Source organism: Octodon degus, unplaced genomic scaffold (assembly GCF_000260255.1).
Source record: "Octodon degus isolate 3935 unplaced genomic scaffold, OctDeg1.0 scaffold00331, whole genome shotgun sequence".
NCBI classification, from domain to species: domain Eukaryota; kingdom Metazoa; phylum Chordata; class Mammalia; order Rodentia; family Octodontidae; genus Octodon; species Octodon degus.
Genome location: NW_004524907.1, coordinates 1,011,608 through 1,022,894, shown reverse-complemented (window position 1 = coordinate 1,022,894; position 11,287 = coordinate 1,011,608). Strand labels below are relative to the sequence as shown.

The window sequence follows — 11,287 nt, the reverse complement described above, 5'->3', positions numbered from 1 at the left end:
AAAAAAAAAAAGAACTGTCTCTAGATCTAGAATGGCTGATAGAGGACAACTTTGAGGACCAAGAATTTAAAATAGGGCCACTACTACTTTCTGGACTTCAGCCATATTTAGCTTCCTTCGCTTTATCTGGCTATACTATGTATAAACTCCGACGTCTTATTCCAGCCATCTTGGTCTCTTGACTCAGGTCCTTGGTCACTACCTTCGTCGGCAGCGAGACCCTAGCTCTTTCCTTCGGGAAATCAGAGCAATTGCCAGTGACCCAGATGAGCGATTCTTTTTCAATGTCACAGATGAGGCTGCACTGACTGATATTGTGGATGCACTAGGAGACCGGATTTTTGGCCTTGAAGGTAATGCTAATTGTGGAAAAAAGGAGGGTAGGGGGAGTGTTGGAGTGTAAGTGGGATTCTAGAGGGAGCTCAGTAGCTAAAATTGGGAACTGTCTTTCCCTGATAACACCCTAATATTTTCTCATATTCAAGGGTCCCATGGAGAAAATGAAAGCTCTTTTGGGCTGGAAATGTCTCAGATTGGTTTCTCTACACATCAGCTAGAGGTTGGACAGATTCTGACCCCTCCATGACATCTAGCCTCTGACCTTTTCATGGCTTCCTCCAACTTAAACCCCAGGGGCTTCTAAATTTTTCCTTTAACCAACCTCCATGCTAGCCTTTCACAGTTTTTCTAACTGATCACGGTGTCCTCTCAAAGATCCTCTCATTTCTAGAATGTTTTTCTGTTTGTCCTCCTTGTCTTCTCAGTGACCCATCTGGTTCTGCCCCACAGGATGGAATTCTTTTTGGGATGGTGGGGGCTTATGACTGGGGCGGCTCGGTGCTGTGGCTTGAAGAAGGTCATCACCGTTTCCCCCCACGAGCAGCCCTGGAAGACGAGTTTCCCCCTGCATTGCAGAATCATGCAGCCTACCTAGGTGAGTTGCAGGAAGCTGCAGAGGGCTGGAAAAGTAAGAGGAGGAAGCACTTTGTGAGTTTCTTTTATAGTTTCTTGCTGTTTTTCCTGGGACTTACTCTTAAGTCTTTAGGGAGGTCCGCTTCTGACTCCATCTTCTTTTCCTTTTACACACTTCTAGGTTATTCTGTTTCCTCCATGCTTTTGCGGGATGGACGTCGCCTCTTTCTCTCAGGGGCCCCTAGGTTTAGACATCGAGGAAAAGTCATCGCTTTCCAGCTTAAGAAAGATGGAACTGTGAGGGTTGCACACAGCCTCCAGGGGGAGCAGGTAGGATGTCAGGGGAAGGTGGGACCTTTGGGTACCCAGGGTCCTTCAGCCTGAAGGGGAAGAGTGAGAAGGCGAATGATGGAGGCCTGAAATGTCAGTGCTGAGTTCTGGTTGGCAGTCTGTCAGGGATGTAAAGACCAGGTTGGCAGGCTGATGAGTGTTTCTCACTGAGGTTACCTGTCACCTTCCCTTTGCTTTGAGTCACTGCCACCCACTACTCCCCAGATTGGCTCATACTTTGGCAGTGAGCTCTGCCCATTGGATACGGATGGTGATGGAACAACTGATGTCTTACTTGTGGCTGCCCCCATGTTCCTGGGACCCCAGAACAAGGAGACAGGACGTGTTTATGTGTATCAGGTGGGCCAGGTAAGACTTAGTGGGACCCACTGGGGTTTGGAGGAAAAGTAGAATGGGCGGGAGGATCGTATTTAAGGGCTTGCTAAGAGGTTGAGGCTACCAGATAAATATTTCTATCTTCTCATTTCTACCAGCCTGTGCTGATGCTCCAAGGGACACTTCAGCCGGATCCCCCACAGGACGCTCGCTTTGGCTTTGCCATGGGTGCTCTTCCTGATCTAAACCAAGATGGCTTTGGCGATGTAGCTGTGGGGGCTCCACTGGAGGATGGGCATCGGGGAGCACTGTACCTGTACCATGGCACCCAGAGTGGAGTCAGGCCCCATCCTGCCCAGGTCAGGAGTGCCCAGATACTGCAGGGGCACAGCAAAAGGAAGTGGAGGTGTGCTCTTTGCTTATCTATAGTCCCCTTGGCTTGAGAACCAAACCAAACAAGTGCTTCGACCAGCAGGCAAAAAATTGAGCTGGTAGGATAGGATACAGTGTACTGAACTAGGGACTCCTGCCTACAAGCAAAGTTCTCTTTCTTCCTTTCCTAGTAGGGTGCTAGAAAGAACCTGGCGGGAGAAATGGAAACCTTATCTGTGTGAACCTCTGCCTCAGTCCCCCCTCTTTTCCTCCCAGCGTATTGCAGCTGTGTCCATGCCACAGACCCTCAGCTACTTTGGTCGAAGTGTAGATGGCCGCCTAGATCTGGATGGAGATGATCTGGTGGATGTGGCTGTGGGTGCCCAGGGGGCAGCTGTTCTGCTAAGGTGAGGAGGCCCCGCTCAGGCAGCAGTGAGCAGCACAGCAAAGTCATCAAGAGCAAGAGCTTTGGCACTGTAAAGGCTCTGCAGTTAAGATTTGGGTTTCTGGGTCAGCTTATCCTAATTTATAGAACAACAGTTAGAGGAGTACCTTCCAGGCATGGTGGTGCATACCCGTAATCCTGGCACACAGGAAGCTGAGGCCAGCCTGGACTATATAGAGAGGTTTAGCCTGTACTGTACAGTAAGACTTTGTCACAAAAAACAAAAAACACCTGAAAAGAAAATAAAGTAATAGTATGGTACCTGCCTATAGCTTTATTGTAAGGATCAAATGAGATGAGATAATCTATGTGAAATCTGTAATACAGTTAGTACTTAGTGAATTGCACCTACTATCTGACTTCTGTCACAGAGTTCAGGGAAGGGTAACATCCGTGCATTCGGTTCTTGTTTTTTGTTTTGATCATGAAGAGGCAGATGCTGGGGTTGCCCTTCCCAAAGAACTTGCCTCTCAGTGCTCTCATTTCTTTCCTACCATCCCAGCTCCCAGCCCATCGTCCATGTGGCCCCATCACTGGATGTGACCCCACCAGCCATCAGCGTGGTGCAGAGGGACTGTAGACGGCGCAGGCAGGAGGCCGTCTGCCTGACTGCGGCCCTCTGCTTCCATGTGACCTCCCGTACTCCTGGCCACTGGGACCGCAGGTTCAGTGAGTGGCTGGAGTACCTCCCCTAGGCAACCCTGGACTCCTTGCCTGCCTTGGCCTCAGGAGCTCCCTGTGCCCTTATTCTTGCTCCCCATTCAGATATGCAGGTGACAGCATCACTGGATGAGTGGACAGCTGGGGCACGTGCAGCATTTGATGGCTCTGGCCAGAGGCTGTCTCCTGTGCGTCTCCAGCTCAGTGTGGGAAATGTCACGTGTGAGCAGCTACACTTCCATATCCTGGTGAGGAAGGGGGCTGAGGAGGAGGAGGAGGAGGAGGAGGAGGAGGAGGAGGAGGAGGAGGAGGAGGCTGGGTCAGAGAAGGAATTGCAACTAGACCAGCAAGGATGTCCAAACAGGGAATATGAGTGTCGGTCAGAAAGCTCAGCGGATTAAAGTGCCTGCTTAGACAGATGCAGGGACCAGGGTTCAGTCCCCGGCCTGCCATGCCAGCCCCGCCCCTGGGGTGCAGTGAGCCTGTGGTTGAGACTGGGTGTGGTGGCTAGCGTGTGTGTATAATCCCAGCACTAAGGAGGCTGAAAAACAGGAGGATCACTACGAGTCTGATCTGTGTAGTGAGACCCTGTAGACATTAAAAAAAAAATCAGGGAATGTAAGACAATTCAGATTTTGAGTCAGCCTAATGAGGATTTTAATCCTAGCTCTGGTATTAGCCACCATGAGCCCAGTCTCTGACTGTTTCCTTGTTTGCAAAGAGCTGGCAATACCAATATTATAGGAGCTGTACTACAATTAAATTCAGCAGTACTGATTAAATCTCAGGGCAATGCCGAGCATACAGGAAGTACTCCAGAAATGGTCACTGTAGTTGTCACCCTCTCTCATGGGCCTGGATTCCATCTCTCACTCTTGCTCCCAGTGGTCCTCATCTCTGGTTTTCCTCAGGATACGTCAGATTACCTCCGTCCAGTAGTCTTGACTGTGACCTTTGCCTTGGACAACGTGACAAAGCCAGGGCCTGTGCTGGATGAAGGTTCACCCACCTCTGTACAAAAGCTGGTTAGCAGTAGAAGCCCTGGGCTGCCCCTGAGTCCTAATACTGTGCTCCCAGCGGATTTGAGAGAAGGGGTGGGGGGAGACGTGAGAGCAGGTGAAATTTGATGTAGGTCTCTCTGATCAAAGTAGATCTACTCCAGCCAGCCATAGAGCTGCACATCTGTAATTCCAGCTCTTGGCAGGAGGATTGCCACAAGTTTGATGCCAGCCTGGGCTATATAGCGAGACCTTGTGTCAAAAAAGCAAAAAAACCCCAAAAAACAAAAAACAAAAAAAAGTAGATCCACTCTTCTCTTTTCAGTTTTGCCCAATTCCAGGACTTTCTCCTTGCTTTCTTCTCAACCCTCAACACTCAGGCCTTTCTACCTCTTCCAGGTCCCTTTCTCAAAAGATTGTGGCCCTGACAATGAATGTGTCACAGATTTGGTGCTTCAAGCCAAAATGGACATCAGAGGCTCCAGGTTGGATGGATATGAATTAGGCAAACCAGGGCGACTTGATACAGATCAGAAGGGACTTGAACTTGCTAGTGGGTGGGAGTTCATATCCAAGGAATAGAAGTGAGAATTTTGATACTCTATCAACTCCTTCTCTGTCCCTTATTCACCATTCCCAGGAAGGCCCCATTCGTGGTTCAAGGCGGCCGGCGAAAAGTGCTGGTATCTGCAACTCTGGAGAACAGGAAGGAAAATGCCTACAACACTAGCCTGAGTCTCACCTTCTCTAAAAATCTCCACCTGGCCAGCCTCATTCCTCAGGTGCCCATGAACGCGGGGGCTTGGGAGGAGGAGAGTGGAGGAGGAAGGTCAGCACATTGACTCTGGCTGCGAGGAGCTCTGGAGGGAGGCTCGGTGTTTAGAGGCTATGGGGAGGAGAACAGCTGTAGCTGCAGCTCCAGCCTCCTCCTTCCTTCCTCTGCCCTCAGAGGGACAGCCCAGTAAAGGTGGAGTGTGCAGCCCCTGCGCCTCATGGCCGGCTCTGCAGTGTGGGGCACCCTGCCTTCCAGACTGGTGCTAAGGTGAGGTGGGGCCCAGAGTGAGGAAAGAACTCTGACAGCAGGAGCTGGGGCTCAGGGGGCCCAGGAGGACAGGGAAGGACACATACAAAGGCTCCTGTGCCTCTGAGCTTGTTCTACAAGGAAGACTCTGCCATTCCCATATGTCCCCTGCCCCCAGGTGACCTTTCTGCTAGAGTTTGAGTTTAGCTGCACCACCCTCCTGAGCCAAGTCTTCGTGAGGCTGACTGCCAGCAGGTGAGAATAAATGGAACTTCCTCCAAGCCTTTATCATGGTATTAGGGGCAGGAATAGCACTGCCTTCTCTATTAGCAGAAAAGGGTATCTGAGGAGGAATTCCAACGTGTGCTTTCCCCCACTGACTCTACAGCAGTAGCCTGGAGAGGAATAAGACCCTTCAAGATAATACAGCCCAGACTTCTGCCTACATCCAATATGAGCCTCACCTCCTGTTCTCTAGGTATGGTCCAGCTCCTGACTAGGACTCAGTTCTGACCTCAGACTCATACTCTGCTTTTTCCCCCTCTCTTTCCATGTGCTTCTGTGTTCTTGGAAGAAAAAAACCCAAGGCTGCTCAATCTTCCTGTCCTTATTCCCACTCATGATGAACTTTCTCTTTTAAGCATTTTACTTTCCTGGGTAGGGTTTTCTCAGGCCCTGGGCACTGGAGCTGGGATGTAGGGATGTAGGATGTGGCCCTAGAGATTATATAACCTGTGTTATGTTCCATTTCTTTTTTTTCCATGTATTCTTCCTTCTTTATCCGTATGTTGGTCCTACTTCTGCTGATCTATATGCTGTGTACTGATCATGTGTCCCTGCATCATGATGTGCTCTGGTGTTCCCTGACTTGGTGTCCACACAGCAAGTCCACCCTGCAGCGCTATGAGGTTCATCCTTATAGAATCCTCTCACTGGGTCCTGGTCCTGAATTCAAAACCACTCTTAGGGTAAGAAGCTGGAGGGATCTCAGCATGACAGAGACATGGGACTGGGGACAAGCCACAGCTGTATGGGAAAAGGATAAGATGATCTGTCTTAGATTTTAGTGCTATCTAGTGTGAAGGGGGCAGAGGAGGAAAGGTGTTCTATCCCCCACCTCTCCCATTTCCAATCTTTTCAGGTTCAGAACCTTGGTTGCTATGTGGTCAGTGGCCTCATCATCTCAGCCCTCCTTCCTGCTGTCGCTCATGGAGGCAATTATTTTCTGTCACTGTCGCAAATCATCACCAACAATGTGAGTCTGGGTGGGGCATGTGGAACCCTGCCACTGGGGTCTGGCAGCCTCACTGCAGCTCCCTACTGCTCTCAGAGCGCCTCTTCTTGGAGGACCTTTCTTTCATGCATGGCTTCTTTGGGAAAAAAGAAAGGGGTTGTACACAGGACCACTCAGGTGTGCGCTCGCAGGGGCTGGCACTCCCCCTCTAGGAGAGTCTTTCAAGTCGGATGTTCCTCTAGGCAAGCTGCACAGTGCAGAACCTGACTGAGCCCCCGGGGCCCCCCGTGCATCCCGAGGAGCTGCAGCACACGGACAGGCTGGTAGGAAGCTTGGGTTCGCAGAGGAAGGATACGAGTAGATGTGCAGCCTTCTAAAGGTGGCATGGGGGAGGTGGACAGAGGGATCTTTCTATTCCAGCATCCTGAGCTGTCTCTCTCCTCTGACAGAATGGGAGCAATACTCGGTGTCAGGTTGTGAGGTGCCACCTGGGGCAGCTGGCAAAGGGAGCTGAGGTCTCTGTTGGACTACTGAGGCTGGTTCATAATGAATTTTTCCGAAGGGTAAGTAAGCTTTTCCCTTTTGGCTATTCTGTTTTTGCTCTTGGAACATGAACAGTTTGTAGAGGTAAACAGACCTATTTTGAAATTTTGCTTTTGGCTCTTATCAGTTAGCTGACCATGAGCAAATTATTGTATTTCTTTTTTTTTTTTTTTTTGTGGAACCGGGGATTGAACTCAGGTCCTTGCACTTGCCAGGGAAGCGCTTATTCCACTGAGCCATCTCCCCGGCCCCCAAATTATTGTAATTCTCTAAGCTTTTCCTGACCTTTACAATGTAAAAGGTACCTATTTCATAGAGTGATAAAGAATAAATGAACAGTGAGTTGGACATATGGGGAACAATCACTAAAACGTAGTTACCATCCCTGTATTATTCTCCTCTTATTCCTTGGTTCTGTAATAATAATAGTCAATTTATATTTATAAGATACCTAAATTTAACAGTGTCTCTTCCATAAAAGCTTCTGTATTTGGTAAACACTAAGGAGAATATCCCCAATAGTAAGCACCCCACTGTAGGTGTATAATGCACTTTTGTTAAATGATTAAATTAAATAATAATATATGCAGAATACTTACTAGAGAATAGTGAGGAATAAGATTGTATAGTTGAGAGGAATCTAGATTATGAAAGATCTCTGGTCTAGGGTCATGAAATTGGACTTAATGTGGCTAAGCATCCAGAAGTCAGTATGAGGTCCTGGTTGGGACAGTGACATCTTAGTTATAAATAGCTACTTAGCCATATTGTGCATGCCCATAAGCTTTGAATAGCCCAAGATCCTTGTCATGTAGGCATATGTTTTAGGGAAGTTAAGTCTGACAAACTACTTTATTCTTCTTTGGTACTTTTTTCATTCATTTATTCTTTTAACAAAGATTTATTAAGAAATCACTACTTACTTGCACTGTGCCAAGCACTGATGACACAAATAGTAGTAAAACACAGACATTAAGTTTCAAGGCTCTTACAGTTAAGTAGCAAAAGATAGAGAAACTAGATATGTTAGGTTCAAGGGCATAGTGCTACGGCCAGTGGAGCTCTAGTGAGGATGCTGTTGGCTGAATTACATATATGTCTGGTCTTTTTCTTTTTTCTAATAAAGTGACCAAGACTCAGTCATAGGGTCTCCATCCTAATGACTTTATCTGATCCTAATCACTACCCAAAGACCCCACCTGAACACCATGCTTGGATGAAATTTCTACCCTTTTCTCACAATGGAGATGAAATTTCAATACTTGAAGCCTTTGATGACACTCAAGCCCTATCCAAACAATGTACCAGAATTGATGGCAGTTAGTAGGAAGCACTTTCCTAATTCCCAGAGTGGTAAACTTCAATGTAAAGAGAGATGGAAGCCAGGTACGGTGGCACACACCTGTAATTCTAGCTACTTAGGAGGCTGAGGGAAAGGAATTACAAGGGTAAAGGCTGGCCTAGTTAACTTACCAAGACTGTCTCAAAGTAAAAAGATCTGGTGATATAATTCAGCACTTTCTGGGTACTGCAGGGGAAGAAAAAAGAAGGGTAGAGGTTAGCCAGAGGAAAGGAGAGTGGAATGTATCTTAAGTAAACAGTGTATTTGAAAGACCAGAGACCCAAATCCAGGGGTCTTTCAGATTTATAAATTTACATTTATATTAATCATTAAAATAGCATATTTCTGTTATCTCAAAAAAAGAAAGAAAGACAGACCAGAGATTTTCAACCAACTACCCATAATCCTCTTTTCCCAGTGGTCTTCAACCTTTTCTTCTGATCTTGAAAATCCTGGAAGTTGTGCCACTTAGCCTGAATTTTAGTGTTGGGGTTCCAAGCGCATGTGCTCATGCACACACACACACACACACACACACACACACACACACACACACACATCAGACCCCATTTGATTAGTGGCTTATTTTAAACGTCTTCCCATCCACCTGCTCTACAGGCCAAGTTCAAGTCTCTGTCAGTGGTCAGCACCTTTGAGCTGGGAGCTGAGGAGCACAGCGTCCTACAGCTGACTGAAGCTTCCCGCTGGAGTGAGGTAGGGCTGGAGCTGAGTGTGAGAGCTGTGAAAATAATGGCATGGGATGTGGTAAGGATACTCATGGGTTTTTCCCGAAACAAACGCTTCTCCTTAGGCAGTAGTTGGTGAGTTAGAAGTATTCGATGAAAATGTGAGAGTTTCACTGTCTCCATTCCTACTTCAGTTTCCTTTGATTAGAAAGAGGTCCTTGATTCTCTTTGGGGGCTGGCTTTGCTGTAACATATGTGAAGCTGGCTGGGTTAAAGAGCAATATGAAGAAACAGCTCCTCTCCCCACAGAGCCTCCTGGAGGTCATTCAGACCCACCCTATCTTCATCTCCCTGTGGATCCTCATTGGGAGTGTCCTGGGTGGGCTGCTCCTGCTTGCTCTTCTTGTCTTCTGCTTGTGGAAGGTAAGCACTGCTTCAGTGGAAGGAGGGGGCACTGTGCCAACTAATCAGGATTTTTTTTTTTTTTGGCAGTGCTGGGTATCAAACTGAGGGCCTCATACGTGCTAGTCAAGAAGTCTGCCTCAGAGCCACATCCCCAGCCCAAGGGATCCTTGATTAGAACAAGGAGAGCTACTTCATGTTGGGTAGTTAAGCAGGCTGAGGGTATTATGCCCAGATCTCCTTCACTGTACTCCACAAATGCTGGTTGAATTAAACTAAGCCAAATAAAATAAATTTGAGTCCTATTTTGGAATCAGAATAAAAGTGAAGACCTCACATAGGTCTAAGGTCTATTGGCAAGGTCCCCAGTCTGGGCATCTGGCAGTGACTCTTATCTCTTCCTCTATAGCTTGGCTTCTTTACCCGTAAGAAAATCCCCAAGGAAGAAAAAAGAGAAGTCGGAGGAATGAATGCAGAATAAGGCTCTAGAAAGTCCTCCCTGGCAGCTTCTTCAAGAGACTTGTGTCAGAGCAGAGGTTTGAGGGCCCAGTGGGATCAAGAAGCCTTCTCTGGACTGTTTCCTCAGACTCACAGCCTGACTGGACTTTTGAGTTGTGGGGATGCTGCTGGCAAGAGATGGGGCTTTACCTCAGACAAGAAGGGCTGGCACTGAAATCAGTAACGTTCACACCCCGTGCATGATCCTGCTTCTACAGTCAACACTGGGGTCTTTGGTGACCCCTGTTTTCCCTATCCCCAGGAATCAAAAGAATTTTTTGTTTGGGTCCCTGACTCATCTTCGACTCCCTCTTTGTCCTTCCTTGGAATTTGCAAAGGATGAAGGTTATCCTCCTCCATTCTACACCAACTCTCACCTTCCTGCCTGCTCCCCGCTCCACAGGAGGGAGCTGACGTTGGCTTGAAAGAAGTAAAGTCAACATCTGCTGCTTTCCTGTGAAGCTTAGTGATTCATAGAGCTGGATGGGTAGAGTCAACAGGAAAAAGGAGGGAGGAGGAAAAGCCACAAGAGACATTCTGTACAATTCCAAGGAACAGAGAAGCCTTTAGACAGGCAACTGCCATCCCCTCTGAAACCCGAGACAGTTGCCCTCCCTCAGGTGCTAGGGAAACAGAGCTGCCCCCAGGCTTCCTGGGCAAGAGCTTCCCAACCCTCAGCCCTCCTTGGGAGCAAAACCAGGGCCCGGTGCCTGATTTTTTGGACCCAGGGGCCCTCGGGTGGCTAAAGCTGGAATGGCAGAGAAGACTAGGCCATGTTTTCTCTACTCTCAGATCTTACTCTTCAGCCCTCAGTGGGCCCGCCTTATGAAAAGGAGAGAGAAGGGAAAGGATTGCTCTTTTAGCGTGGAAAATCCTTCCATCTTCCCAGATTTGGGAAGCAGCAGCCACATGCAATCCAAACAAGTGGGACAAGGCTATAATCCCAGCACTCAGTGAGACCCTGTCTCAGAAAGATAAGTGGGACTGCATTAGAAAGAGGAAGTGGGTGGCATCAGGTCCTTGGTGAACAAGGCTTTACCTGCTCAGCATTGGTTGTATAGCACAAATAACTCCTAGGAAAATATTTCTGGGGCAACTCTGATCATATTTTGTGGGATGTCTCTGTTGGAATTAGTTTGGTAGCCCTTGCTTGATATTTACTGGAAATCACTAAGATAATTTCTATCTCTAAAGTATCCTACCCTCATCCCATGTTATGGTCCTGGCTAGAAAAGACAGGTGGATTCTAACAGACATCTTAAAACTTATGTTTCTTTGTAATCAAGACTTTGGGTGCAAAATCAGTTACTGATCTCCAGAGTGCAACTTTGACAGCCAGATGAAGGATCAGCTCCCATTTCTACCTAACAAGAGACAACTGGGCAGTTCACCAGCAGCCACAAAACCTGTCCTCCCAGGCTGTTCTTGAGGCCTAGCCACAGTGTTTCTTTTGGCATGTCTCTGGCCTTCTGAAGAGGACCACCCTCCTGAGCATTGTCTCTGTTTCC

General features: G+C 47.8%; 1 protein-coding gene across 1 annotated transcript in view; it reads left to right on the top strand.

The window, feature by feature from the left end:
* The window catches only part of Itga10 (integrin subunit alpha 10), a 17,594-nt gene extending 6,307 nt beyond the window's left edge, over positions 1–11,287 (top strand). The window contains exons 8-29 of the mRNA XM_004647852.2: positions 166–353; positions 486–559; positions 790–934; positions 1,094–1,242; positions 1,468–1,611; positions 1,737–1,937; positions 2,227–2,357; positions 2,898–3,064; positions 3,161–3,303; positions 3,967–4,080; positions 4,453–4,538; positions 4,694–4,835; positions 5,003–5,095; positions 5,253–5,329; positions 5,463–5,552; positions 5,958–6,042; positions 6,216–6,329; positions 6,551–6,631; positions 6,758–6,871; positions 8,812–8,907; positions 9,189–9,302; positions 9,691–11,287. Coding sequence (XP_004647909.1) covers positions 166–353; positions 486–559; positions 790–934; positions 1,094–1,242; positions 1,468–1,611; positions 1,737–1,937; positions 2,227–2,357; positions 2,898–3,064; positions 3,161–3,303; positions 3,967–4,080; positions 4,453–4,538; positions 4,694–4,835; positions 5,003–5,095; positions 5,253–5,329; positions 5,463–5,552; positions 5,958–6,042; positions 6,216–6,329; positions 6,551–6,631; positions 6,758–6,871; positions 8,812–8,907; positions 9,189–9,302; positions 9,691–9,762 — 2,620 coding nt within the window. The 3' untranslated portion in view covers positions 9,763–11,287. The remainder of the gene's footprint in view (positions 1–165; positions 354–485; positions 560–789; positions 935–1,093; positions 1,243–1,467; positions 1,612–1,736; positions 1,938–2,226; positions 2,358–2,897; positions 3,065–3,160; positions 3,304–3,966; positions 4,081–4,452; positions 4,539–4,693; positions 4,836–5,002; positions 5,096–5,252; positions 5,330–5,462; positions 5,553–5,957; positions 6,043–6,215; positions 6,330–6,550; positions 6,632–6,757; positions 6,872–8,811; positions 8,908–9,188; positions 9,303–9,690) is intronic.